The sequence below is a fragment of the Kwoniella bestiolae genome, chromosome 5, assembly GCF_000512585.2.
Source record: "Kwoniella bestiolae CBS 10118 chromosome 5, complete sequence".
Lineage (NCBI taxonomy): Eukaryota > Fungi > Basidiomycota > Tremellomycetes > Tremellales > Cryptococcaceae > Kwoniella > Kwoniella bestiolae.
This window is the reverse complement of record NC_089245.1, coordinates 1,151,574-1,177,893: the sequence shown is the minus strand read 5'-3', so window position 1 is coordinate 1,177,893 and position 26,320 is coordinate 1,151,574. Positions and strand designations below refer to the sequence as shown.

The following is a 26,320-nucleotide window of genomic DNA, read 5'->3' as shown; positions in this document are numbered from 1 at the left end:
AAGTGACTCTAGATATCATGACAGAAGGTCCCCCGTATCCTGTAGGACTCCCCGACAGTCCCGACTTCCCAGGTGTTGATTTCGTGGTACAAACATCTCATCCACCCTCAACACTCGCCACCCGTGTTCAGTCCAATGCCATCGTCTCCTACCGAGAACAAACTTCGACCTTGCCTTTCCTATTCAACGTAATCAACGGTCCTGGATGCTACTTTACCTCATTCCGCTCTCAGTCAGGTGCCAAGGTGAGCTTTGAACCTGACAAACGCGCCAAAACAAAGGATACTCATAATCGTATGCGATTAGGTTGCGATCTCCCGACAAGAGTTATCTCGAGCATGGGTTATAGGTCTAAATGCCATGCGTTTCTATGGTCGGCTCCTGTACCATCTGACGCAGGAATGGGAACAACCAATTATGCATAAGTATTCTCCCACAGCTCTACGAATCAAGAGGGCTGCGCAAGAGGTAAGTGCTCTCTACCCCGCAATACGTAGCTAAAGATCGAGGACGCTGACCTTCTTACTAGTGGACTGGATGCTTTAGTAAGTGAGACGAACAATTTTGCATCACGTGGGAGGCTGACCGATTCGTTTGATCAGAGGAAATCGATTGGGCGATGGGCATACTCAAACAATGCGAGAATACCCACAGTATACCTTCGACATGGATTACACCTGCATCATACGACATCACAGACCTCACCTTGACCTCACCAAGTCCTATCAAAAATCAAGAATTGCAACCTCTCAACGACGTGTTTATCTATGCTGCACTTCATCTCCTCAAACTGGATCGACAGGGATATAATGCCGAATGTTTGGCTCTAGCAGAATCGGTCGACTTCAAGCTCGATCAGATGCAACATTGTTACATCCCAGATATAGGCCTTAATCTTCCGCCAGATTTGAAAGATAGCGAAAACGGATAACATAAACCTGGCAGGCGAAGGTATTCTCAAGGTAAATGGCACCGCAGACCACACGCACCTCAAATGGTCTCTAAGCGTAGCAAAAAGGAAGAGCAAAAGCAGAGTGCACACCAAGCATTCGTGTGACCCTTGCGACCAAGAAACACTGTGCGATATAGACGGACCAAGGTTTGGGGTTATGGCTTGCGATAAATCCCCTACTGCGTTTTGCTTCTTCTTCATCCGCGACCGAAACTCTCGTCTCAGAAGAAACGGTTATGAGCTAGCATCGTTTGTATCTATGTTTTTTCTCCTCAGATAGATTCTTGTCGTACTCTAACACGGTATGGCACCATGTCGATGGAATTAGTGATGACTGTTCATGTGATGCCCGGACGAACTCCATGGAATGTGGCCAAGCATAACAATAAAAGCGATCGTGTTTGCAACTTAATTACCTTTCATCAATTAACCCTTCGAGTCCCAAAGGGACGATATGGACATCCGTACAGGAGTACGGGAGTACTCAATTGATCAATACAGCTGACAGACCTGCGTCTTATCTGATGAATGTACGTTTTCAACTTCAGGATTTGTGGGCCCAATCGATATCTCACTTTTCAATTTGAGATTAACTTACGGAAGATACTGGACTACAGCTATTGATAAGATACTTGGTTTCATCACACACCGACTTTGTCAATTGAGAATCATGCAGATGACTACTTATCGTTGTAAGTGCTCCTTTCCCAGGCTTGAAGAGCCTACGAATATCCTTAATGACCATTTGAGGCATGTCTCATAGTACTATGCTTTCTAGCGCTAGCACCGATCGCTTTGAGCGCTCCTGCTCTTGCTGAATTAGGATCCGTCAACGGCACCGAACACCAACTGATGAAGCGAGATGCGCAGATCTTATGGGGATCATATTACGGTCCACAGCCCAGCGAGATTAAAGGTGAGTGTCCTGTCATAGGCGATACCCAATCGCTCGCCACCGACTATCAAACCATTGAGCATCATCACCTAACGTATCAAAATGGCTCAATGCGATTGGCTGATCTACTTTACCCAGGCTCCAAGCTCAATAACGATTGGTTCCTGTGCGCCGCAGCTAGTATCTCCCATATCAACCCATACGCCATCAAGAAACATTTCAAAGCCACCAGCCCGTCGGCTCAGAGAAAACGAAAAGAAAAGGATTCAGAAAAGTTCGAGTCGATAGAACTTGAGCTTTTCAATATTGAAGAAAATGCGTTTCAAATTACGTCGGTCAAGTATGATGAGATCAGCGATAAAAATAGTATCTCGGGTGATGCGTGGTATGTCCCAGTCGACAGACATGTTTCGAGCGCTACTACCTATACAGTACTGATTGTATTCAGGTGGGCTGGCGCATACGAGATTGGAGCTCCACGAGTGGGCGGTAATGAATATATCATTAAGGAAGGGTTCAAGAAAGATTCGAAAGATTCCAAGGGCGGATTCAAGAAGGATGGGAAAGCGGATATTGGATTGAGGACGATAACGGGTTTGGAAGGTGTTACTTCAGATGCCCCAAAGCTTGAAGAAGATCTCTGTGAGTGTTGTGAATATTCGATTAAGCACGCAGTGATTGACCCGAGCGATTGTGTTGTATGATATAGGGAGTATCCTGATTAAGGGGAAGAAATCGCCTATCTGCGTTGAAAAAGACCATCAATGGTTCGGATTTACAGGTATCGAGGGTGGATCGAAGGATGATAACGTCAAGTGAGTCTGGGTCTGATCTTCCTCACTTGAATACTTTCTCAAGCTTACGAGGTATGTTCCCTTTGTCGTAGCGTTACGCTGTACGACACGAGGAAAGGCGAATATACGAGGGTGGAGTTGAAGGATCTTGCAAAGGATATCTCTCATTACTCTAAACTCAAGAATGACGATAAGCTCTGACCAATATCTGTGTGCTATATGTCGTGGCTATGCGATCTCTTACACCAGCTGCTGTAATCATAACTATGTATAACTAGACACGTTGCTCAGTGCAGTTGCCTTCACAGGGATGGCAGAATCCTGCGGGCGAGCATAAGTTGACATCTGAATATGGCGCCTCTCAATTTCAGGTGAAGTTTACTGTTTGATCGCCCGCAGGATGTCCCCAGATCAGTTTCACCAATGCAAAAGCAGATTCATCACATCATATCCCTTATCCAGATATCGTCATGGCACAGTAACTCCCTATCGGACTCCGCATGGCTCCAAATGTCCTAAAACCCTCCTCTTCTCCCCCAGATCCCATTCTCTGCTCGTATCCTAGCCAATTCCAATTGTATTTCCTCGTCTAAATGAAAATCACATCAGCGCCCAACCTGAATGCTGTATCAGGGTGCACTACCAGTTAAGTACGCCATTCACCTGTATGATGGAAATACCTGCGTGGTACAACTTCATCTTTCCGACATCTACCGCCACCGCTCATTCCAACTTTCTTCAGTCGGTCTCCGTGGTTTAACAGGTAAGCCGGGGGATCGCTCGGAGGAGATGGGAATGACTCGGAGGGGATGTACATTGAGTAAGGTAGGTATTTGGGCGTGGGGTCGATACTAGAGCAACTCACGCGTTATCCGGCCTGTGGCAAATGTTCGAGTCATATCTGAAAGTTTGAGAGGGTAAAGTGTAGAGAGAAACCCAGGCTTACTGCTTCGAATTTGTACAGCCCATTATGTATTCGCTAAGATTTCAAGAGGATTCTCGAGCTTTACAATACTTCATGATTTCCTTTTGTATATATGTCGAAAGAGACAATACACAAGACGCTACAATGTCGTAAGATGATTGCAAATGTATTCCCCTTAGGCTTTGACCGATATTTTACCTTGTGCGTTCTCCTCATGCGGTTGAAAACTGCCCATCACACATCAAACTCATACAATTTACAGTAGCAAAGCCCGACGTCAGAGTGATCTGCTCCTCAAACACATTACATTTTCGGTATTGAGAAAAGTCGTTCATACTTTACATCACGGCAAATAGTCATATATACGGGATTTCAGTGTTTACCCTCTCAAGTAACGGGCTGATCTAATTGATAGCTCTACCACCAATAATTCTCTTCCACCGGCCACCCAACAGGACGTGATCCGACTCTGATAGCTTCCATATGAGCGAAATCGTCTGGCTGGCCCCCTGGTCCAAAAATCAGAAATCCATCATCTCTAATCCCCTGAGCCTCATGATATCATCGAAATCACTCACAACAGTGTTCGACCCCTGGAAAGTAGCTAAATTCCTGCCTCATCGCTCGCTGATACCCAGTATCATTCTCGAAGAATATACTGTCATGGATTGAGGGTTCGTATTCGTATCTGAACGGTTGACTGAGGATGGTGTATGATGAAAATGGTCAGCAGACCATCGTGGGGTTTTTCATTAGAGAACGGACGAAGAAATACACTTTGCACGCACTATTTTGAGGATAAACAACCCATTTCAATCAATTTTGCTGAATCGGCTCGACGTGGGTGATTGATCGAGAGGAAGAAAGGGGGATGAACTAGAAGAAGATTCTGAGGAGAAGCATGCGAGTTCATAACATGCTTCTTCGATTTTTTCAAGCATACAATCAAGTACAATAGGATTAGAGGGAATGTACACAGATGGTACAACCCCGGTGTCATCGGTTATGCATCATACTGCGTGTTTGTTGTATAGTGCCTTTACATACAGATCGGCGATTGTGTGCCAACTACCTATCTCTAGTCATGGTGTGTATTGCTGAAACGACTAGATGACGCCACTCACTATTGTCGGTATAGTGAAAATCATCTATCCACTTACAATTGTAGAAATGCAGAGCGAAAACACACAAGGTATACATTCAAATTGGCATTAAGATAATCTATGATCCGCCTCCATTCGTCTCCATCTCAATCGCAGCTTAGACCTTCTCCTCCGTTTCGCCTCTGACCTCACCAGCCCACTCCCAAACATCCACCTCTTCCATCTCACCATCCACCTCCTTCGCAATCAATTTCGCCCATCTCGCCTTCGACTTCCTGACTTTACCCTCTTGATCAAGTTTGGTCAAGTGCGCGGACGTCCCTCTGGAAGCAGCCACCAACAACTTTTCATCCTCGGATCTATAAATCAACCTGCAAAGTACAGTGAGAGGAATTGCAGCTTTAGGTCTACTCCCCTCTTTATCAGCTTTATCAAGGGTGTTTCGCTCATCTTCAAAGTCAGGTAAGGGGATAGCCTTTCGTTTATCCAGCATCAACGGTCCCTTTGCTTTGTTCTCTTCTTCCAATTTCTTGTGAATCTCTTTCTTGAGTTCGATTAGGGTGTCGGTAAGTGATTTATCGTCGGTCTTGAGGTCTCTGAGGATCTTGCAGATCTGGTTCTCTCGTTCTTGGCGGTGGGAGATGTAGGTCTCCAAGTGAGCTTTGGATTTGGCTGCGTCGGGGATATGGGGTCCGTGAGCGGGGTATAGGACGTTGGGTTTCAGTGCGAGTAGGGTTCGGAGAGATGTCATGTCTGAGCGGATAGGTGTGGTATCAGCACAGATCGACGATTTCCGGCAGAAGGAAGGATTGAATGCGGTTAGGAATTCACTCACAACTACCCAAATCGGCGAAATGGGTCGTACCCGTTCCCAAAACCGTATCACCCGTGAATACCCCCTTCTCACCTTCTAGCGTGACCAAGCTGATACTATCTTGAGTATGACCAGGAGTCTTCAGGCATCTCAAGCTAACTCTAGCGATCTCAGGCACTTCGTTCCATTTGGGTTTCCCATCTTTGTCATGTTTCAACAAGTGCTTGTACACCGGATCGATGATCGAAATCATCAGTCCAGGGATGATCGGATGGAAAGGTTGGAAGGGCGAGAAGGAATGGTATGTCCCTTTAGGAAGTGAATTCCAAATTTCCCCATCGGAGGTTAGTCGCTCGTTCTCGTTTTTGGATGATGCCAAAGTTGCCTCATCGGACGAAGGACATTTCCATATCTTGGGTAACGAGCATCCATGTTTCTTCAGCGTATTGAGGAGCAAGGGCAACGCACCTACGTGGTCGAGATGTCGGTGGGTGAGGATGATGTGTTCGATATTTGGTAATTTCCTTTCCTTGCTTTGGGTAGGTACCCATTTACTCCCTGGACCATATTCAAGTAGATCCATTTCCTCATGTCTTGGATCTTCGGATCGTTTGGCCGCGATGGAAGCTTTGATCTCTTCGACTTTATCATCCGGAACATTCTTCAACGATGCCTGAGCGTAGGAGGATTCGAAGTGGGTTTCCCTGACTCCTGATTCTAGTCCTAGGTGATGTAGGTGAGTGAACAGGAGGTCAATATATTGTGTCGCTGTATGGGGCGAGGAAGTATCGATGAGGATTATAGGTGCGTGAGGGTTGGAAGGCGGTTGTAAGAGGTAGGAGTTGGTTCCTTGCAGAGTCATCATACCAGGGTTTTGACCCAGTACTCGGGTGACGTGAGCGGAGAGCTACGTATGGATGGAAGCGTCAGTGCTTGATGTACTATGCGGTATCGTTCTCAGATCTGATCATAGATTGTATGTGGTCGACCTGCTACGTCACTCTTTACTCACCTTGGTCACGTCGCTCAACCTTTCAATATCGCCGATCACCATTCTGAGCGAAGTCTAATTATTGTCTGATATACGATGAGGTAGGTAAGGTAGGCTGGAGTCTGATCTGACGATTCTGATCCTTTTTGAATTCTGGTATATCTTATGCTATCGACCAGCTCCTCCCCCAACAAGTCCAAGCCCTTATATCCCTGCTGACCAATCGAGTCGATAAGGCGTCCCCAAAAGCAGGAGTCGGTATGAAAGGATCATCCACAAAAGATGATTATATGTCGGAGATACGTTACATCGTTCATGCTCGTATGAGTCGCGGTGTAGCCTTTGTATTTTACTGTTTGCTCATGATGTAAGATGATGATGATGTGATCAAAGGATTGATGGTGATATGACATGAAAAGGAGTTGTTGATATAGTCCCTTTGATGCTACAGTATTTTACCCCACCCCCCACTCTGTTGTTCGTCGGTTACTACCTGCTTACATTCCGAAGCTTACATGTTGGCTCAATGTGGCACCTGTCAAATCATATCGTGTGCAAAGCATAGCCAGGCAGTCACCTGACGGTGTGGAAACCCTCATCAGTGTACTTACATGGAGTATTATATTGCAAAAGATCAAGAAAACGCTCATTATAGCACCACAATCGCTTGAAATCGATATTTTACCTCACAGGCCATCAATATCCCGCATTCTGCCAATGTCTAAACCCCTGTCCACTCATCTGTCGTTGGATCTCCCTATGTTGATTGGCTTATCCCCCGGGTAAAAGCCCAAATTAGCAGGACCACACCTGACTACAGTACAATATAGGACTCACCTCGATCATGCCATTCGGAAGTGGTAGTGATCCCACCCGTCGTAGGAGTACTGGGCGGACCAGCGAAATATGAGTACCTGCTGGGAGGCTGTTGAGGGTGAACGCCGTACATGGGTGTCAGGGGGATTGCTGGATGTCGTGGATTGCCGTGATAGCTTGGATCGATACTTTGTAGGGAATGGAATCAGTGGTGCTAATTGAAGATTCAGGGCGATCTGACACAACTTACTCACTCTTTAGAACTGAAACACCCCATACTATACCCAGTGATCAACTTATACGATACGATACAAAAGATGGAATGACCCCTTTTCATGTTGAGCCGAAAATGAGGCATGTTATATATCGTATATATATCGTCGTCATATCGCATATTGAATCATGTCCACCTGCAGAAGAACGTCATATTGATCAGATCTGGGTAAGAATAAGTCGACCGTACGCACAAGTGTTCGCGTTGGATTCCCTTGTTTGTACGTTTACTTTCCTAGCCAGCGGATACATCAGGCATGATCTATCGAAGGTAATATCCTGCGCCCCGAGAAGAAAGAACCTTGATACCATAGTACGATATCGTAAGCCAAGGTCAAATCCACAAAGTCGATCAAAGCTCAACGAAAATTCCTCTTCTATCTTTGGGTTCTTCCCATCAAGAGAAGTATCGGTCATCTCCTACCTTCCATGTATGTCATCTGACTGGACGACGAGTTCACCTTCTTCATCAAAAGCAACGCCTTCAACACGATCATCAGACATGGTTGTACGCTAGCCATATTGAGCTAACCGAGGTTATTTGATCACAGCTGATCCAGAAGCGAACAGAGCCGATGAGCAAAAAGAATGTCTTGTTTCGTTTGGAAACGATGATGACGTAGTTTGATCGTCACTTGAAGTGAAAGGCAGTCGTGCTGATATCAATCTTCATTTCTGACGGTGTAAGCAGAACATGTAAGATGGAATGACTTAAACATATCATGATATTATGTTCAATACCTATAATCAATATGCTATGAGGTGGACCGAGCTATATATACAAAATGATTAAATCCACCCCACTTCTCTTCTTTCCTCGCTTGCTTGCTTCACAATCATTTCATTCCAGAATACTATGCCACAACCTTTCAGCCTAACTTGATCACAACGCTTTACCTTTCCCCTTATCAATTCCAGCAGTCAACCCATCCAAATCATCTTTCCTCCTCTTCTGCAAGTCCCCCTCGTCCATGAATCCATCTTCGTCCACATCCCCCCTCTGCATACCCTCAATTCTACCTTCCTTGATATCCTGCCCCAAACCGTCAATACCATCTTCCTCAAATTCGGTCTGCGGCCACATGGCATGACAGAAGAAATTGGATGGATCAAGTTTCTTCTTGAGGGATCGTAAGCGGGGGAAAGATTCGCCGTACACTGCTGAGACGGATGATGAGAGGGAGGATTGGAGGAACTGGTAAGGTAGGATCGTCAAGTCTGTCAGCTTTGCTGTTTACCAAGCAGAAGGGCAGAAAATGTACCGTGGGAAAAGAAGGAAGAAAGTGATGATCCACTTACACATGGTAGAGGTCCACCAGGTGAATTGGGGTGTATAACCTCGTTGATCCATTCCTCCGCAGTGGTGACACATCTGGTATCGTCGACGGGCGATTCGTTATGTGACCATTGATGCAATGCTGCGACGGTGAATGCCGATTCTCGGTGAGAAGAGGGGTAACAGGAGTCTTTGACATCTGCGATGGCACCTCCGCCGGTGTATTCGAATAGCCAAGCTAAAATGACGGTAATACATCAGCATCGTGTTTGAAGTAAAGGTAAACGGCTGCAGAATCATGACTCACTACATCCATCAGGTACCGAGTGGAATCTCGAACAAGTCTCGTCAATCACCTCGTCAGAGAGGGACAAGAGCATATCACTCTTGATGAACCTATTAAGAGGTATATTACATCAGCGATGACACTTGGCAACGGGGGGCCGATTGCAACTAACCACTTCCTCCCTGCCCCACCTTTGAGGATTTCCTCCACAGCCAACTGTTGTCTTTCGAACTTCCTCTCGCTGAAATCCTGGAACAGCGATCTCCCACCTTCCCAAGCGCTGATAGCCTGGACGTACATCTCTCCTTCCGCTCTCGCACCAGAGAAACAAAGTTGGAAGATCACGATGGCGGGCGCACCGGGTGGTCCAGCCGTCATGATAATGTTGGTGTATAGGGTTCGGGGTGATCCTTTGATACAGTCTCGGACATGTCGTAGGAGCGATGGCGTCTTTTCGCGATCAAATAAGCTAGCAGTGCAGCAAGCTGTTATCAGCTCCGAAGTCCTGCTGAGACATGTTAGAAACAGGCCACTTACTATATAAGATTACCGGCATAAACGCTAGGCAGGTAATATGCCTTCGCCCTAAACCTCGTTACCACACCTATGATCGCACCTGCGCCTCTGACAGCCCACCAAACTTCCTTGGGATCCTCGTCTTCCTTCCAATCACCACCTTTCTTCCCATCCTGACCTACCCATACTATTCTACCATCCGCCAGGACCATCTCAACCTCTACTATGTTATCCATCGCCAATCCATGCTTCCTCCCTATGAAACCGAATCCACCTGATATGAACTGACCTGCTCCGACAGGGAATGCAGAGGTGGGTACGTGGAATGCACCGTAAGGTGACGCTGCGGTGGCCGCATCTAGAGCCTTTGAATTGACACCCGCACCGAAGGTGACAAGTGTGTAGGGTGGTGGATCAGGATGAGTGTTCAATGTCGATTGAGTAGAAGAAGGGCCGGAAGCGAAAGAGGGATGAAAACTTGTAGAGTAGGAAGCAGAAGTATTAGAGTTGGCACCGAAGGAAGTGGATACAAAGGGGAACGACGAGGTGGGCGTTTGGGATGGGTTGACATAGGTGATCCTTGGACCTGGTCTTGAGGAGGGGCCAGCTTCAGGGGAAGTGGTTGAGCTGACACTGGATGAGAAGGAGGATCTTGAAGGGCCAGGTAGGATGTATCCATCTTCAATCGGTGATTTGGGTGATCTCGTGAATTCAGAAGTACCAGAGATGGAAGTAGCGGGTGTCGAGTCTTTACCAGTGACACCGTAGGAATCGCTTCTACTCGCACTCCCACTTCTTGTCCCACTACCACTGTTACTTCCACTGCCGCTCCCGCTACCACTTCTATTGTGATCTTGGTCCATCACACTACTAGCCCTGGAATCATCGCGTCCAGACGTGACCTCGTCTATCCTGTCCAACGGACTGTATGGTCCTGATCTATCTCCATCTACTTTACCCTTCCTCCTCGCACCATCATCGTCCGTTCCATCAGTGGCGAAGTCATCGGACGCTGATCTCTTGCTCCCTGTATCAGCTGATCCGGCGTGCGTCGAAGCTAGAGATGGTCGTCTGGGTTCTTCAGTGGCGCTGGACCTTTCGGAATCTCGACGTTGAAGTCGCAGTCGCTCAAATGATTCTTGCAGGGTCGGAGCTGTTGGATCAGGTAGGGAGATGGTGACTTCGGTCATGAGCGATAAATCGAGTATGATATGACCAGCGACCTGTCAAGATACTCAGTGCTTGTAATTTGACGAGAGAATTGAGGCATGATCTGTACTCACACTCCATCCGTGAACACCGTTCCCACCACCTTTCACACTAAGTTCTATATCATGTTCTCGACAGAAGATAATCGTTCTAAGATTCCATGTCAGTTTTGAGGAGACCCATGATCAAGGCATACATACCTGCTAACGTCTTGAGCGGTGATGGGTTTGACCAAAGCCAATGCATTAGTCTTGACAGCTCCATTGAAGATGGTCGAGGAGGCAACGAAGCTATCTTGCGGTTAGCTCTGATATTGATACTCTTGAAAGGATGATGCAACTCACCCATCATCGTTCCTTCCTAGCACTTGGGGCTGTTTATAGTCTCCAGCAGCAGGTACTACGACCGTTTCTCTGAGTTGATTGACAAGATCCTGTTCCGAGCTGGTGGTTGTCGGAGCTTTGAGTGGTTGAGCGAAGAAAGGATAGGGTTTGACAAGACCTTGAGGGGTCATGACACCCTCGGATGGTGATTTGAGGATGGCCATGGTGAGGGGAGAGAGGGGGTTATGATAGGATGTCGTAAAAGAGAATGAGGAGAGAGGGGGGTTTGATGAGAATATTATTCCCTCTTATATATGTCTAAATTGGGCTATACCTGTACCACCGGAATGACGAGATCTCTCTCTCTCTGCTAGCCAAGAGATTCACTATTTTGCAAGAGTGGGGGAGTTTTGATGGTTGCGATGGGAAACGATAGTGATAGAGGTCACGGGATCAAACTATGACTACCCTCTTTGACTATACTAACCAGATCTAGCTACTAGCTACTAGCTACTAGCCAGGTGGGATTGTAGAGTCCAGATGCCAAGTGATGGTATGATATGTGACGATGTTGTGTGATATTCCCTCCTTTCCCCACTGATAACTTGACAACAGATAGATTTATCTGTTGAGTTGTATTCCTAAGCGAGATCTAAAGGAGGGTGGAAGTAGTTCCTTTGATTGATGATTGATAGATTAGACTGATTGATGGGTTGATGGATTGATGGATTGGTAGTTAAATTAAATTGATCTGTTGTCGCTGATATGTTTTGATCGGAATGGATAGTATTGTCACCGAATGAGTATGATCGAACACAAAAGGTCAAAGCGTTGAAATGGGATGTATCACTTGACTGATTGATGCCGAGATATCAACGAGGAATGTCTGTCAATATGATATGATGCAAAAGGATAAAGAGGTAGCAATAACAACAACAATAATAATGATGATGATGATGCTACGAGTACTGTTCGCCGTTCTTTGGGAATGGTAAAATGTGGTAATGCAAAGAATGATGTACTGTATGTATGGTATGATCAACGAGGTAACGGCAGATTTTTTCATATGCTGTTCTAGGCATATTCTCCTTCCACCTGGGAAATCAGGAGAAAACCCAGTGGTATGACTCCAGTAAAGTCTAATTTATGAGTTAATCCTCGGAGGACGGCCTCCGGGATTGGCGTTGAGACAGAAAGAGGGAAGGACCTTCTGCATGCAACTGTGAAGCGAGAGTGTTTCCCATGAACCCTAACTTTGTACAGTAGTGGTTTCTTTCATCTCCGTCCTTCCTAGCGGCATAACCGACCGAATGATGATCATGGCAGGATGACTAAGCGTGAGCTTTTAGCATTAAAATCCCAGCTGGAATCATAGTGTGCCTCGTGGGTATAGTCGGAACAAGCTTGTAAGGTGCATCCACTCTGCCTTCCGTTTTCTTTCCCATATGCATACGAGTACTGTACTACTGAGAGTGCGTTGTGAGACATGTGTAAGGTAAGGTAAATTGTATGACGTCTTGCCACATGACATTCCCTACGACTGGTCTCACGAGAAACCATAACGCCGACATCATGCCACACTGTGGCAAACCTGAGTATCATGTCGCGTTGAATGATACTTGCACATTGCATTGCATCATCAGCATACAGTACTCTACCGCCCTCGTTCATATAATTCTGTCCTTCTGTAATTGAACTCGACACATACAAGGAAGAAGACATCAACACACTTTCCTTTGTACAGATATCAAAACAACCCATTGTATGTCTCACACGCCCACTTCAACCACCCCATCGGGTAATGCCTCTTCAGCCGGCCAACAAGATAAGAAACCCTCTTTGACAGGGGTGAGGATCAAGCAGAGAAAAGGTCAAGCTAAAGCCACTGCAAAGTTTGAACCGGAGGGTGAGTGCTCTCTTCTCTCTTCTCTCTTCTCTCTTCTCTCTTCTTCTGTAGAGAGAGAGTGGTGATGCTAATACATGGAACATTGTAGCCTTCCGTGACGCTCTTCTCCTACACCTCGCCCTCATCCCAACACCCTACACTACCGATTCGCTCGTTTCCAAGCTCGTCCAAGCTGGTTCCACCTTAGAGTTTCTAAAATACTATGAACAATTGTTCGAGGTATTGTTCGTAGGAGGGTTGTTACAACCAGGTGGAAGTTACTTGGACGACAAGAGATCGCCCATCTACATCCTCAAAGATGATTCAGAAGACGATGGTACCTGGGGGAAGAATGTTGGTGTGAAAGGGATGATTGAGGTATTGAAGAAGGTCATCCAACGATACAAGTACCTTCAAAAACCTTTGGAAGATAACTTCCTACCTGACCTTTTGGGGTATCTGCCCAAATGGAATGAAGATCATCGACAGAAATTGGCAGAGGCCATTGCGCTCCTGGTGATTGATCTGCAAATCTCTTCGAAATTCATGGTTTCATTGACCAAGGAACACGTCGTGAAAGATAATATCGGATTAAACTTTTTCACTTCGTTCGCCAAGTACTATCTGTCAAAACCATCCACATCGATTGATCAGTTCTCCTCGATCGTCAGGAGATCAGGGTTGAAGGATATCATCAACCTTTTCCCTCTTCAGATGAGAGATAAATCACATTTGGACCAGCACTTCAAGAAGGAAGGATTACAATCTATTGTCGATTGGTACAACAAATTAGCTCTAGGTGAAGTAAAGGAAGAGACTATCCAATCAGTGGAGAGGATGGTCAACGATGAGGATTCCAATGAGCAGGTGAGTGCAGTCCCGCGCAAGTCCCGTGTCCGTCAGTAGTGGCGTACACGCCGAGCTGACACGTATCACAGATTATAGAATCAATCAAATCCCAACAAGCTGAGAAACCTGTCCCCGAAGCTGATCTCGTCGACTGGATCTGGCAAGGATTGATGAGAACCGTCGATATGACAGCTAGGGCCGATCAGATCGATGCTTTCGTGGTTCAACATGTTACCGTGGGTCTCATCTTACACACACACTATACATCGCTCTGCACCCCCAAGAGCAAAGATAGGAGGGAAGTGATGGCTGATTGAATCTCGCTTGATGTAGAAATACGCACCAATCCTCGAACCATTCTGCAACACCGCCAAAGCCCAAGTCAACTTGATCAACTCTGTTCAAATCTACTGCCACACCGACACGCGAATCATCAAGTCCTTCGTGCAGATCCTCAAGATCTTCTACAATGCCGATGTGGTCTCTGATCAGGCTATCATCTATTGGCACCAGAAGGGCGCGAAACCTAATGGGAAGCAACATTTCCTCAAGGCTACCGAGGCGTTGGTCAAGGTGGGTCTGCAGCATACTTATCCTGATATTTGAACAGTAATATCCTGGAACTAAGCTGATATCTTACTTGCCTGTTTGCAGTTCCTCGAAGAGCAAGATTCGGATGATGAGGAGTAAGAATGAGTCAAAGAAATGACCAAATAAGGAGGAGACGGGAGAGGGGAAGAGGATGAAAAAGGGAAAGAATCAAAATTGTCTATACATATTTCATATATCAACTACATATGCATTCTGCATCGTCTGTCTGCTGTCGTGTACGAGTGAATGACATCGATACTAAAATGGACATTGTTTGACTGTCAATCTCTCCGCGGGGGGGGGGGGGGGGAAAGGAATGGAACATAACACGAGAAGACATTATTACGTAACCCACCGAAGTCGACCATTTCTCGTTAATCTCATCTCGTTCGAACAACTCAGACTTGACTTTCAACATTCGACACTTTTCTTCTCATATCCTCATACATTTTCTCTCATCACCCCTTCCTCTCCCTCATTCGAACCTTCCCTCCAAGTAGATATCCACTCAAAATGGCACGTAATCAAGAAAAAGCTCAGTCGATGCTCTATCGATTCCGAGAGCAGCAAGCTATAGAGATGGGCATGGGTAATCGGATCAAGGGCGATAGGAGACCGCGTATGGCTAGTAGTGTGTCGAGTTTGAGGGAGTGTGAGAGGTGGAGAGGGGATATTATGAGGGATATTAATAGGAAAGTGGGGAAGATACAGGATGGTGAGTTGGTTGTGTTGTATTGGGGTTTGGTCATTGGGCATGAGGGGGAGGACGAATGAAGTGGAGAGAAGGGGAGGGGAGGTTGTTTGTTGGAAATTGCTCTCTCCTATCTAGTGTGGAAGGAGGAAATGATAGCGCGAAGGAGTCATCCCGACTCTGAAGTGTGCTTGAGGGTCAACTCTCTGCAAGTAGCAATGGAGCTACACATCTAGAAAACAATGACATTGACTGACATTCCCTCGGTGTATCCCCAGTCTCATTATCGAATTACGAGATCCGAGATCTGAACGACGAGATCAACTCGCTGTTTAGGGAGAAAAGACATTGGGAGAACCAGATTGTTAATCTTGGAGGAGCGAATTATAAGAGAGGGAACGTAGCTATGACGGATGATCAGGGGAGGGAAGTCCCGGGGACGAGGGGTTACAAGTGAGTTCAGTCATCTGTCACTATCTCTCGTAGGGTATGGTGAAGTGATGTATTACTCGGTTTACCCAAGGGGATTCCCCCTCTGAGGGGATATAACACAATAGGATGTACAGCGATGCTTACTATATCATCGGTGTCTCAGGTACTTCGGTCGAGCAAAGGAATTACCAGGTGTGAAAGAATTGTTTGAACGAGGAGGTGAGTGTTTGACATCAATCAACTTCAGCTACAACCTACTTCGCCTACTTCATCAGCTACCACCTCTCCTCCCGCCGCGGATCTTGAGCTGATCCATTTTCATCTCGCAGCCACCCAAGCTACAGAAGAATCGGCCCGAAACGCCTCTTTCCAGATGTTCAGACATCAGGGTCCAGCATATTACGGTGATGAGGATGAGCTGGATCCGAAATTGGTGGAAGAGGAGGATGAGCTGGCCAGGCAGGGTGAGTAGGAGCATTCCATCTGCGTCCGCGGATGGGAAAGAACTAGGCTGACTCTGCTTGATGTATGTCGTATAGAATGGGAAGCAGCAGCATTATCATCAGCGAAACTACTTGACCTAAACTCTTCGATCGACCCACCCGCTTACCCGATCTCATCTACTTCATCTACTTCGATCCCTCAGAATCAAGCTTCATCATCGAGCAAACGAAAGGTCCCTTCTGAAGAAGAGTCCACTGAGAACAGCGATGAACCGATCGAAGTGGACGGTGAGGTTGATGCTTCAAAGAAATCCAAAACTACCGAAAATGGTACCACCGAATTACCACCCAACGTCCTCCCCGCACAATCCATAGACGACGCTATGAAATCTGCTCAATCTGCTGCACTGTATTTCCTGAACGTAGTGGATCCAAAGGCATTGCAGTTCCCTGTGTTACCGAGTAGCAAGGAGATGGAGGAGGTGTTGTTGGAAGTTAGGAAGAAGGCTTTGAGGGAGGAGTATGGGGTGTGATGTGGAATAGTGGAAAATGGTAGAGATTGGATAAGATGCGAGCAGACACAGAACATACTTGATAGATGGATCATGAACATGTATATTACACTAAGTCAATTTAAACACATGTGATACTTGCTCTGCTGCCTCAGCAACGATTACTCATGAATTACCAGTACCAGAGCATTGTTGTATTCTGATGTACTCTTCGATGAAGCTTTTGGTTATTCGTCGTTGAAGTCCAAACAAGCTTGGGTTTGGTCAACGTTGAAAATCGATGGAAAATGCATATACAGATGAAAAATGGGAAACAATTAATCGATTGATTGTCCATATATGATTTAGTTCAATCGTGAGGAGATCAAATCATAATCTAATGCAGGGTGATTGGGCTCGTTAGTCGTCATGGAGAAAAGGGAAACTATGTACTCTATAAGGATCTATTGCGGCCGAACTAAAAAAGCCATGTGGAAACTAGTTCTAGTCGACTTAGAATAGAGCGACGATAGCACCAAGAGCAGCGAAGACAACAGCAGGCACAGCGACCATACCGTTGGGGAGAGCTCCGGAGTTGGCACCGGTAGCTGAGGCAGAGGCAGAAGCAGATCCTGAACCAGAGGCCGAACCGGAAGAAGCTGGAGTAGAGGCTCGGGAAGTTCCAGAGGCGGCTGATGCAGATCCAGAGGCTGAGCCGGTGACGGTGGAAGTAGCAGCGGTGGCGGTGGCGGTGGTCTTGGAAGCTGCACCTGAAGCGGCGGAGGTGGCACCTGAGGCAGCTGATGAAGCTCCTGAGGCGGCGGACGAGCCTGAAGAAGCGGCGCCAGAGGCGGTGGCTGAGGAGGAACCGGAAGCGGAGGAGCCGGAGCTGCTGAGACATGAGTCTGAACCGGATTGGATAGTGACGGGAGACTAAAAGACAGAAAGATACAAGAGGTCAGCCGTGAGATACACAAACTGTTTTTGAATTTTTCTTTTGTTTTTAGGTGGACAGAAGAGAACGGCATAAGGAAGTTCAAAAACAAAGTGGAACGCACCGAGTACTGAATCGCACCAGTAGAATCCGTCAACTTAATGGTGATCTCAGTGTTGGCAGCGACGTCCACGGTCCATGTCAAGGAGGTACCGGACTCGGAGTCGGAGATGGTTTTGAGGGCGGCAGCGGTTGGTTGACCACCGGGGATGACGGCGCTGTTTGGTGAATTTTAATCGTTTCAGAGGTGAGATAAAGGAAGAGGAGGTCATAGGTCAGCTCGACTTCAGTGCCAGAGTCGATATGCGTATGCGTGGAGGGGAAAGGCAAGAGAAGTGGATGAAGATGATGATGAGATGTAGGTATGGCGACCAAAGAGCCACTTTTGTGGTATGCCGCATGGTAGTACGTAAGATGAATTGATTCCCCGATGGAACGGCGTGGTCTCTTTCTTTTCTTTCTTTTGCGCTGGCACACGAATGCAGATCCAAATCGAACTCAAAACTCACACAATGTAAGGTCCGGTACCACCTGACCAAGAGAGAGAGGCGGGTTCTGCGGAGGAGAACCAAGAGAGTCAGTAAAGGTAGTCCGACATTTATCAGATGCAGATACTCACGACATTGGACGAGGGAAGGCTATTGATCGTGATCGATAACGATATGGGCAGATCGGGAGTCGTTGCGACATCATTACAGTGGGCAAGGAAGATAGTGAGGGATTTCGTTCGTCAGCATTCATTCCATGTCGAGTATCTATGGCGTGTGACCACGTCGCGGAGACACTTAGAGGAGACGCTTACAGGAGTGTTAACGGTGATATCACCTGAAGTTTGCTGAGCAATAGCGGCACCGATGAGTGCGATAGTAGAAACGGCAGTAGCGATGAATCTCATTTTTGCGGTTATTCTTTGGTTTAGTTGATAGACAGAGCAGAGTAGAAGATGGAATCAAGTACGAGGTATACTTGTATTATAAATTAAAAGTGAGCGTGAGAGTGTTGCTTTGGATAAAGGATATATAAGTTGATAGAGAGAGTGAGAAGGGGGGAGAAAGATGAAAGGAGCGTTAGGCTGTTAGTATTTATGGTGAAATTGCTATGTTACGCAGTTGAGAGTTGTCAGTCGTCAAGTCAACAAAGGCTAGAATGCTACTACTACTAGATTGATCTCATACAGGGCGAAATGAAGGGATCCATGCTATGAGATTGAACGACGGTCTTAGCGTCCTTGGACAACGGGTGTATCCTGAAAATTATTAAAAAACAAGATGACGCATGGATTAAAAGCGATGAAATTGTCAACAACCAAACAATAACAAACCACCTTTGTCCGCTTGGTTCATCCACTTTCGTTCTGCATCCTTTCCCATCTCACTTTTAGAGAAGGGTGGGAGTCCTTCATAGGCCGCTGTAGGCGAAGGAGACGACGTACCAATTGTGCATCTTGTGTAGAACACTGAGATCCTCTTCTACCGATGTGTACCGACGTCCAAACAACCTGAAACGATGAGTGAGATCAACACCTACGTGTGTTCTTGGTGACGTTGTTTCATAGATGCTCTTAATCTCTTAGCCTCTTACCCCTTACTGCGCAATCATGCATATGCTTAGATACACACGCTAAACACTGTCCCTGGCGTCGTTCGGGTGTCTTCTCCGAGTAAAGCGAAAGGGTCAAAGGCGAGGACTTAGCGAGGAAGGCCTAAGGAGTTGCCTTTAAACACACACACGCGATATGCATGTGTATGAAACGAAGCAGAAAGTGATGTGGACTTTTATATCCTTTGGTCAACGGTACATTCCTTATCACGGATACGAGAATGCTTTTTACCCTGCATGCATGCAGCCATGAGATGCGATAACAGGATGAGATGAGTTTTTACGAAATTGCCACATCTGATATTTCCTCCCCACACCCCTCGGCCTTGCTTATTTGCCCATCGATATTGTCCTACTCGTATTTTTCCTCAACTGTTTTTTTCTCCTTTTCCTTTTTAACCTCTCTTTTGGTATTTCATAAGCATCACACTCTTTTTAACAAGTTAAGAAGGGAAGTATAGAAAGATCGCGGAGGGTCTTGTTTAGTTAGTCAGTTGTTACAAGTGTAGATTTTTGTTGAAAACGTGAGTTTGAGTCTACCTCAACGAGATGGGGAGGGAACGACCAGCTGATTGATATTTTGTTGAAAATGGATGTAGGGTCACTATGTTGTATGTCTCATATCATCCCATGCATCTCATTCTTTATTCAAACTGATCCACGTTTGATTTGACTATAGCGGTCAACGAGGTGGAGCTGCTGCCGTCCCAGGTTCAAGACAAGGTTGTTTCAAGTGAGCTCTTTTGTCGCTGGGGCTTACTTCTCCGAAAGGTCGTTCTCTGTACTGACATTGCTACAACCAACTCTTTTGTAGATGTGGAAACCGTGTGTATCGCATCTCCTCTTTTGAGCAACAGTGATCGTAGTCTGATAGAACGTCTATAGTTGGTCACATCGCCGAGAACTGTCAAGCTCCCGAGCGACTCTGCTACAACTGCAGGTGAGTTCCTGTTTCCGTTTCCATCTGATTTGGATGTGATGTTGATAGGACGGTGGTCGTAGAGAACCAGGCCACGAATCAACCGCCTGTCCTCAACCTAGATCTACCGATGGTAAACAATGTTACGCCTGTGGAGGTGTTGGTGAGTTGCCGAGCCCCCTGCGCCCATTTGCTTGCGCCCCATCCGTTACAACGGCTCGTTACTGATTCTTCGTTTGACTTTTAGGCCACGTCAAATCTGACTGCCCATCCATGAGAGGTAACTTTGGACCAGGACAAAAGTGTTTCAAGTGTGGACGAGGTGGTGAGTTTTAGTGTGCCTGTACACGGTATGGAAATCACGCCTGTGCTGTGGTATATGCTGATTTTGTTACCTTTGTCCAGGCCACATCGCCAGAGACTGCAGAACCCCCCAATTCGGTGGATTCAGAGGTGGACGAGGTGGTTTCAACGGTGGTTTTGGTGGTAGACCCAGACCCCCTCCTACCAACGCTGATGGATCCCCCGTCAAGTGCTAGTGAGTTGCCCTACGCTTTTTCATAAACGTAGGAGATCCTTATTTATCTCGTCAATGTCCCAGCCGATGCAACGGTGAGAACCACTTGGCTCGAGACTGTCTTGCCCCAAGGGATGAGGCTGCCATCCTCGCCGCCAAGAAATGTTACAAATGTCAAGAGACTGGTCACATCGCCAAGTGAGTGGATCTATCCTCTATACACATAGCATTCGGCGGTGCTGATTGTCTTTCTACATTAGGGACTGTCCCAAGGCTGAGGAACTCCCTGTTGCCGAGTAAACCTGGAAATGTCATTTGGAATAATGGTATATGACAATGCAATGACTTGTTGATAGCTTGTTGAGGTTATCATATAGCATATTCATGACATGTATCCACCCGGTTTCGACCCATCGCAGAGGATATGCGATGGATCCTGTACTAGTCATGACATCTCACTAACGCTGAGAAAGTAAGCCACTTTATACAAGTCCGGTATGGATGACCATTAGGGAGATGTGTCAATGGAAAGGGATCAGGGGAATAAACGAGATATCCGATACAACGATAAGATTCTTATAGAGAGTGCTCGTTCGACCCAAGATCTCATTCCGACTGAGCTTGTTGATACCTTGTTGATACCCTATGGCTCCGGATTGAGGTGTCAGCTTAGCAGGTGCCAACGTCTAAATGAGCATTCGATGACATCAACAACCACTCAACATGAGTTCTTGATGCGGCAGTGAAGTGTGTAGATAAGGCACACAGATTACCATAACGAGGCTGTTCGATTTACTCATCTTACTTACCTTATAAGCTTAGTTTATCAACCGTACCAACTTCGCTAAGCTAGATGAACATAGCACATGCCGCTATCACCATCGCCATCACCATCACCGCACAGACAGCTCATCCATCTCACCCTGTATCAGATGCCCGGGGAAAGGGTGAACAGAGTTCTGACCTCCCCTTTTCGACGAGAAGGTCCTTTGGATGTCTGAGATTCAAATATAAACATGCAGATCATTCTTTGACACACACACATGAGACGATACAATCCATCAGATCCGATTACGGTATACTGCTCACTCTCAGCTCACTGGTCCAGGGCGATGAAACGGTGATGCGAGTGTATTTGATGGTGAAGATGAAGCAAAGGGGATTGGGGTTGGGGGTGATAGCTCACTTATGTTTCATATGTTGATGATGATGAGGGTATAGCATTTGCCACCCAAAGTATCGAATTCATTTATGATATATGACGAGGAGACAGAACAAAACTTTCGCTCAGTGCAATTGTATATCGCATTCAACTTGGAGTATAAAAACAACGATAATCAAGATGGGCTGCTTATCTTCAAAACATATAGAGTGAGTTGGTCTCTCTCTCCTCAGTACATTCTGGTTCATCCAATTAGTTACTACGACTGACTCCACTCCCATCTGGCTGATGACTGATTGATGAGTACCACAGCCCAAGAATGATCTCTCAACCCGTGCCCATCCCATCCCAACACCCCACATACTCTACCACCTTCCACCAACAACAACAACACCACTACCCACCTTCCAACCACATCCCACCCCAACTCCACCAGGACACCTCGCCGCAGCTCCGTCCGTACCAGTTCCCCACGCAGTCCTTCGAGAATAGGGGATTACCGCCCGGTCATCCTTTCGCGAATCCATATTCGAGGTATATGCCGTGAGTTGCCGCGGTGCTGTACCACCATCGAATATTTAGATGATATGCTGATGGGTGTGGGTAGGTCAAATACAGTTTATCATTGATTCGTCATACCCATCATCACGCGAATAGAGGTGGGCCATCAACATTGTAGGACAAGAACGATATACCCAAAGTAGCATGAGAGATTATACCCCATTCCATTAAAGGTAGTTTTCGTACGCTGGTCGCACAATACGGATGTTTATGATTGTTATGTTATCACTTAGGCATAGCATTTATGCATGACGAATGCATCTCATATGAAAATACGAGCACACACACACAATCTGATGTCGGAGCTTAACAATTATCGAAATCTGACTCGAGAGACAAGGTGGAGACATGGTCGTTGAAAAGTCGTGTTTCAATCTTGCTTTCGCCAAAATCGTCTTTCAGTTCTTGATTCTTCACTCAATGTTGGTGTTCTTTCGGATCAATCAGGACCTACTCTCATGATCCCTCTCCTGAAAATATGAGATTATGCATATACATAAGAAACAGTCGAAAATGAATTACATTCACATCACTGTCAGAGATACGACGCATCGTCAGAACGCATTCGAATCAACGCTTCATTTGGATTTCTTTACTCATACCAATTATGTCGTGCTCTTCCACTACCAACTCTGCTGTAGGAACCACTTCGACACCCAAACCCGATCCTACCATTGCGAAACCCAAACCTGAACCTGCTATCGCAATTCCTAAGCCGGATCAGAAATGAGTATGACCCGGATAGATAGTGTAAGTGGGGAAGAACGAGAGTGATTGTATCACAAAAGCACATAACTTATACCGTTGACTTGCCCTCAGCATCTGTAGCTTTGTAGCCATCCGGTCGTCTATCGAATCAGTGTATCGACAGGATCTGTTCGGATTGGACCATCCCCTTGTCGCCTCATTTCGTGAAGGTTCTTGAGAGTATATAGTGTGTAAAGCATTTCGGCCGACCATGATGTATCTTTCTCAACCCCCCTCGCCCCCTTCGATCATTATGTATCATCATTCAAACATCATGACCTGCCAGAAGTACATCCTTGCTGGATGTCGTGACCGAGGTAGAAGAGAGGATCTGCCAGGTCAGCGACGACGCAGCACAGCCCTCGATCTCTCTGTGTACGATACATGCAGAACTGGTATGAAACGTGTATTTGTATCTGAAGCATCGCATCGCCTGTCATTCCGGTGTGTGTATGTGTGTCTGTGTGGGTATTATAAAGTGATCATTGATCGTGTGGATGCAACATCGCACAGACAAACAGGCCGCGTTCGAGATTCGAGGGTATGAAGTCTGTGCTCCTTCTTCTCTTCTTGTTTTTGTTCCTTTGTCAATGGCTCCACTGAAAGGACAGGTCGAGTGGGGCAAAGGTTATCAGGTTGATTGGTAGGTGCGGTAATGGTATACCTTCGTGCTACTAGTAGTCCCAATTGTTTATGTTACCACCGAAACATTTGGTCATTGCGCTGGTCGAAAATGAAATGCGATGAACATGAAAGGAATAAGATGGGTTCGTAAGCTTCCTGATAACTCTTATCCTGATTCTTTCATCTTCTCATCCAACCTTATTTCAGATCAAGGTCATCTTGATCGTCAGTAATCGGATCGAAGGTGAGGGTCTTACAATATCCCTAGAAAGAAAGTGGTGAGTTGGATTCCGCTTGTTAGTGTATGCTTGTTTATCTTCTTCTGTGCCCTTCTCGATATATCGAAGGGAGTCGTAAGTGGATGTATTGGGATGCTTGATCGGTTCCTCTATTCGGTCATGTCATCCTCACCCACCTTCTTCTTTTTCTTCCAATTGTTTATGTCTATGCTTATCAACGATGGCACATCAAGATACAAATATCTCATGCATGTACCGTTGACTCTTCTCACACCAGGTCTCACTTTCGCAGGTACAGATATCTATATACATATAAGTTACACTAGCGGAGTACGAATTCTCGAATTGACCGGCAACGCCATCCCATCCATCGAGGTATGTAATCTACGGACCCTACAAAGTTCCCGACCTCCGAGCTCACGAGGTACATACTACTCTGTCTAGTGGCGTTGAAAGTTACGAGGTACTTGCTGTGAAACATCGTCATCATTCGTTCATTTATGTACACACCCCATATCTAGGAGAGAGGGATTCGTACATCCATATGTGGGTGAGTGAAGAGTTGATGTTTTCAATGACAAGAGGTTGAGGTTGATGCTGATGTTGATGATGTTGTTTATGCCCTACCTGGTCTGATCTACATACATGCTTTGTTTACTTCCTACTCATGCTCTATCCCGCTCTTCCCGTGTTTGCTTTGTTTACAGTAGTCATTTCGGAGTAATTCATCAATTGACAACGTGTAGAGGGTGACAGGTGATCATCCCTCATCCCTCCTTCACGCGTGTTATCCCAGCCAAACCAAACACGCGATAAAACGATAAAAAACCCTCATTTGATCTAATCTGGGGTTCTTTACGTTACACACATCATTTTCATCCTCGCTCATCCTTGCTCATCTTCATCCATCCAAACCACTGGTACTAGTATTGGTAACGCAATTGCGTACTGCATACCAACCAGAACATTGGGGTCAACAACGACGACGACATCATTCTTCCCCAACATATCATCATCGTATAAAAGTAGTTTGTCTCGACATCCACATCCGATCTTCTCCACGTCAAAATCACAACTCACCCACTCGGATATCTCAACCCATCAATCCCTTAATTCACATTCAAACCTTTAGGGAGCAACATTCCATCCTGGATCAGGTTTCCTAATCTTGTGCTGTACCATCAGTTCAATCATATAAGATATCGTATCGCAGTCTAATCGGCACTAGATTACAAGTCTAGAATTTCACGTTTAGAAGAAGGCAGAATTCCCATTACAACCGAATCCATTGTAATCTAACGAGAATACTGTAATTCCTTTTCCAACAAACGAAACTTTGGTATTCGGACGTCATTCCAATCGCAGTTTCCATCATTGCTGGATCCAGTGCAATTTTCATTATCATTCTTCCTTCCGTCAACATCAACGGACAGTCAAAAGAAGTCGAGGATAGTAAATTAGATTTCTCCTGGAAGGAAGAATACATTAGCAAGGAGAGAACGCACGGAAAGTGGACTGGGATTGGACCTAGACATCAAAGGGATCTACGGGTGACTTGTGCATCTTTATTGGAATAGGAGAAGAGAAAAAGGGTTTTCTTTCCATTCAGATATGTGAGTCTTGGATCAAAGTTTGTCTTGTATCTCTCTCTCATTCATCCATCATCCATTCACTTGCATCTGTAGCGTACCTTGTGCATCGGGGTACCTCTATTCCAATTTAGCCCAAACCATCCACTCTCCAAAACATCTCAGCCTCCCATCTCCATCTCTTACCATGTCATCATCCTTAGACTACAGTGTAGACCAAAGCCAAAGCTGACGACACGACGGTCGTGATTGCAATTGTCCCTTCCTTCCCACTCTTCATACTACCTACCTACCTTCCTCACGCCAACCCTCGACACCCCCCTCCTTCCATCCTCCATCCTCCTTTCCGCCATATCCTTTGCTACCGACCATAGCTGCATCCCAAGTATACGATTGACGACACCTCACGAAGATAGGTTAGAGGACCAAGAGCATTGTTCGTTATCTGGTCTGTGCGCATATGTGAGTGTTACCTGACAACAGGGTTCCTACCTCCGAGCCAACATATCAAAGAGTCCGCAGCTAGCTGATGTTGTTTATATTGATCTGATCTACTCAGTTTGGAATATTCTTCAACGCAACAGGTTAGTCTTCTTCTCTTACCTTGTTGACGTCGTTGATTCTACGCCACACCTTCATCGTCATCAATGATCCGATTGTTCTTGCTCGGTTCTTGAGCTGTTTCATTCGAAAAGATCTGGACTTGCCGCTGATACCATCTTCAGCTCGGACCACCCATCATCCTCCTACTTGGATCCCTGAAACTGATTGGTATTTGTCAGTGAGCAAGGTGTCAAGGTGGAAAAGTTGAATA

At 46.1% G+C, this 26,320-nt stretch overlaps 11 protein-coding genes across 11 annotated transcripts; 6 read left to right on the top strand and 5 right to left on the bottom strand.

Annotated features, from left to right (window-relative positions):
- Positions 1 to 17: 17 nt before the first annotated feature.
- On the top strand, positions 18 to 931 carry I302_106826 (uncharacterized protein; the record flags this gene model as incomplete). The annotated part of the gene is made up of 4 exons (XM_019192522.1): positions 18 to 245; positions 307 to 468; positions 530 to 545; positions 603 to 931. 4 exons carry the CDS (start codon positions 18 to 20, stop codon positions 929 to 931), a joined length of 735 nt encoding a protein of 244 aa, XP_019045519.1.
- Positions 932 to 1,622: 691 nt separating this feature from the next.
- Positions 1,623 to 2,842, top strand: I302_106825 (uncharacterized protein; the record flags this gene model as incomplete). The annotated part of the gene is made up of 6 exons (XM_019192523.1): positions 1,623 to 1,644; positions 1,731 to 1,868; positions 1,986 to 2,232; positions 2,296 to 2,489; positions 2,557 to 2,662; positions 2,734 to 2,842. The coding sequence occupies 6 exons, from the start codon at positions 1,623 to 1,625 to the stop codon at positions 2,840 to 2,842; spliced, it is 816 nt and encodes a 271-aa protein (XP_019045520.1).
- Positions 2,843 to 3,156: 314 nt separating this feature from the next.
- On the bottom strand, positions 3,157 to 3,458 carry I302_106824 (uncharacterized protein; the record flags this gene model as incomplete). The annotated part of the gene is made up of 2 exons (XM_065870336.1): positions 3,157 to 3,230; positions 3,305 to 3,458. 2 exons carry the CDS (start codon positions 3,456 to 3,458, stop codon positions 3,157 to 3,159), a joined length of 228 nt encoding a protein of 75 aa, XP_065726408.1.
- Positions 3,459 to 4,826: 1,368 nt separating this feature from the next.
- I302_106823 (uncharacterized protein) lies at positions 4,827 to 6,537 on the bottom strand (the record flags this gene model as incomplete). The annotated part of the gene is made up of 3 exons (XM_019192524.1): positions 4,827 to 5,422; positions 5,505 to 6,390; positions 6,496 to 6,537. 3 exons carry the CDS (start codon positions 6,535 to 6,537, stop codon positions 4,827 to 4,829), a joined length of 1,524 nt encoding a protein of 507 aa, XP_019045521.1.
- A 633-nt stretch (positions 6,538 to 7,170) lies between these two features.
- Positions 7,171 to 7,627, bottom strand: I302_106822 (uncharacterized protein; the record flags this gene model as incomplete). The annotated part of the gene is made up of 3 exons (XM_019192525.1): positions 7,171 to 7,244; positions 7,312 to 7,478; positions 7,545 to 7,627. 3 exons carry the CDS (start codon positions 7,625 to 7,627, stop codon positions 7,171 to 7,173), a joined length of 324 nt encoding a protein of 107 aa, XP_019045522.1.
- An 819-nt stretch (positions 7,628 to 8,446) lies between these two features.
- Positions 8,447 to 11,397, bottom strand: I302_106821 (uncharacterized protein; the record flags this gene model as incomplete). Its single annotated transcript, XM_019192526.1, has 8 exons — positions 8,447 to 8,758; positions 8,863 to 9,077; positions 9,147 to 9,235; positions 9,298 to 9,594; positions 9,663 to 10,864; positions 10,925 to 11,000; positions 11,051 to 11,140; positions 11,195 to 11,397. 8 exons carry the CDS (start codon positions 11,395 to 11,397, stop codon positions 8,447 to 8,449), a joined length of 2,484 nt encoding a protein of 827 aa, XP_019045523.1.
- A 1,540-nt stretch (positions 11,398 to 12,937) lies between these two features.
- On the top strand, positions 12,938 to 14,597 carry I302_106820 (uncharacterized protein; the record flags this gene model as incomplete). The annotated part of the gene is made up of 5 exons (XM_019192527.1): positions 12,938 to 13,079; positions 13,168 to 13,925; positions 13,997 to 14,143; positions 14,241 to 14,480; positions 14,562 to 14,597. The coding sequence occupies 5 exons, from the start codon at positions 12,938 to 12,940 to the stop codon at positions 14,595 to 14,597; spliced, it is 1,323 nt and encodes a 440-aa protein (XP_019045524.1).
- Positions 14,598 to 15,011: 414 nt separating this feature from the next.
- Positions 15,012 to 16,597, top strand: I302_106819 (uncharacterized protein; the record flags this gene model as incomplete). Its single annotated transcript, XM_019192528.1, has 5 exons — positions 15,012 to 15,213; positions 15,468 to 15,642; positions 15,785 to 15,840; positions 15,951 to 16,085; positions 16,161 to 16,597. The coding sequence occupies 5 exons, from the start codon at positions 15,012 to 15,014 to the stop codon at positions 16,595 to 16,597; spliced, it is 1,005 nt and encodes a 334-aa protein (XP_019045525.1).
- A 471-nt stretch (positions 16,598 to 17,068) lies between these two features.
- On the bottom strand, positions 17,069 to 18,444 carry I302_106818 (uncharacterized protein; the record flags this gene model as incomplete). The annotated part of the gene is made up of 5 exons (XM_019192529.1): positions 17,069 to 17,488; positions 17,614 to 17,767; positions 18,059 to 18,104; positions 18,169 to 18,187; positions 18,352 to 18,444. 5 exons carry the CDS (start codon positions 18,442 to 18,444, stop codon positions 17,069 to 17,071), a joined length of 732 nt encoding a protein of 243 aa, XP_019045526.1.
- A 1,310-nt stretch (positions 18,445 to 19,754) lies between these two features.
- I302_106817 (uncharacterized protein) lies at positions 19,755 to 20,884 on the top strand (the record flags this gene model as incomplete). The annotated part of the gene is made up of 8 exons (XM_019192530.1): positions 19,755 to 19,759; positions 19,828 to 19,881; positions 20,023 to 20,088; positions 20,151 to 20,230; positions 20,315 to 20,392; positions 20,473 to 20,605; positions 20,669 to 20,782; positions 20,845 to 20,884. 8 exons carry the CDS (start codon positions 19,755 to 19,757, stop codon positions 20,882 to 20,884), a joined length of 570 nt encoding a protein of 189 aa, XP_019045527.1.
- A 1,042-nt stretch (positions 20,885 to 21,926) lies between these two features.
- Positions 21,927 to 22,293, top strand: I302_106816 (uncharacterized protein; the record flags this gene model as incomplete). The annotated part of the gene is made up of 2 exons (XM_019192531.1): positions 21,927 to 21,955; positions 22,059 to 22,293. The coding sequence occupies 2 exons, from the start codon at positions 21,927 to 21,929 to the stop codon at positions 22,291 to 22,293; spliced, it is 264 nt and encodes an 87-aa protein (XP_019045528.1).
- Positions 22,294 to 26,320: the final 4,027 nt, after the last annotated feature.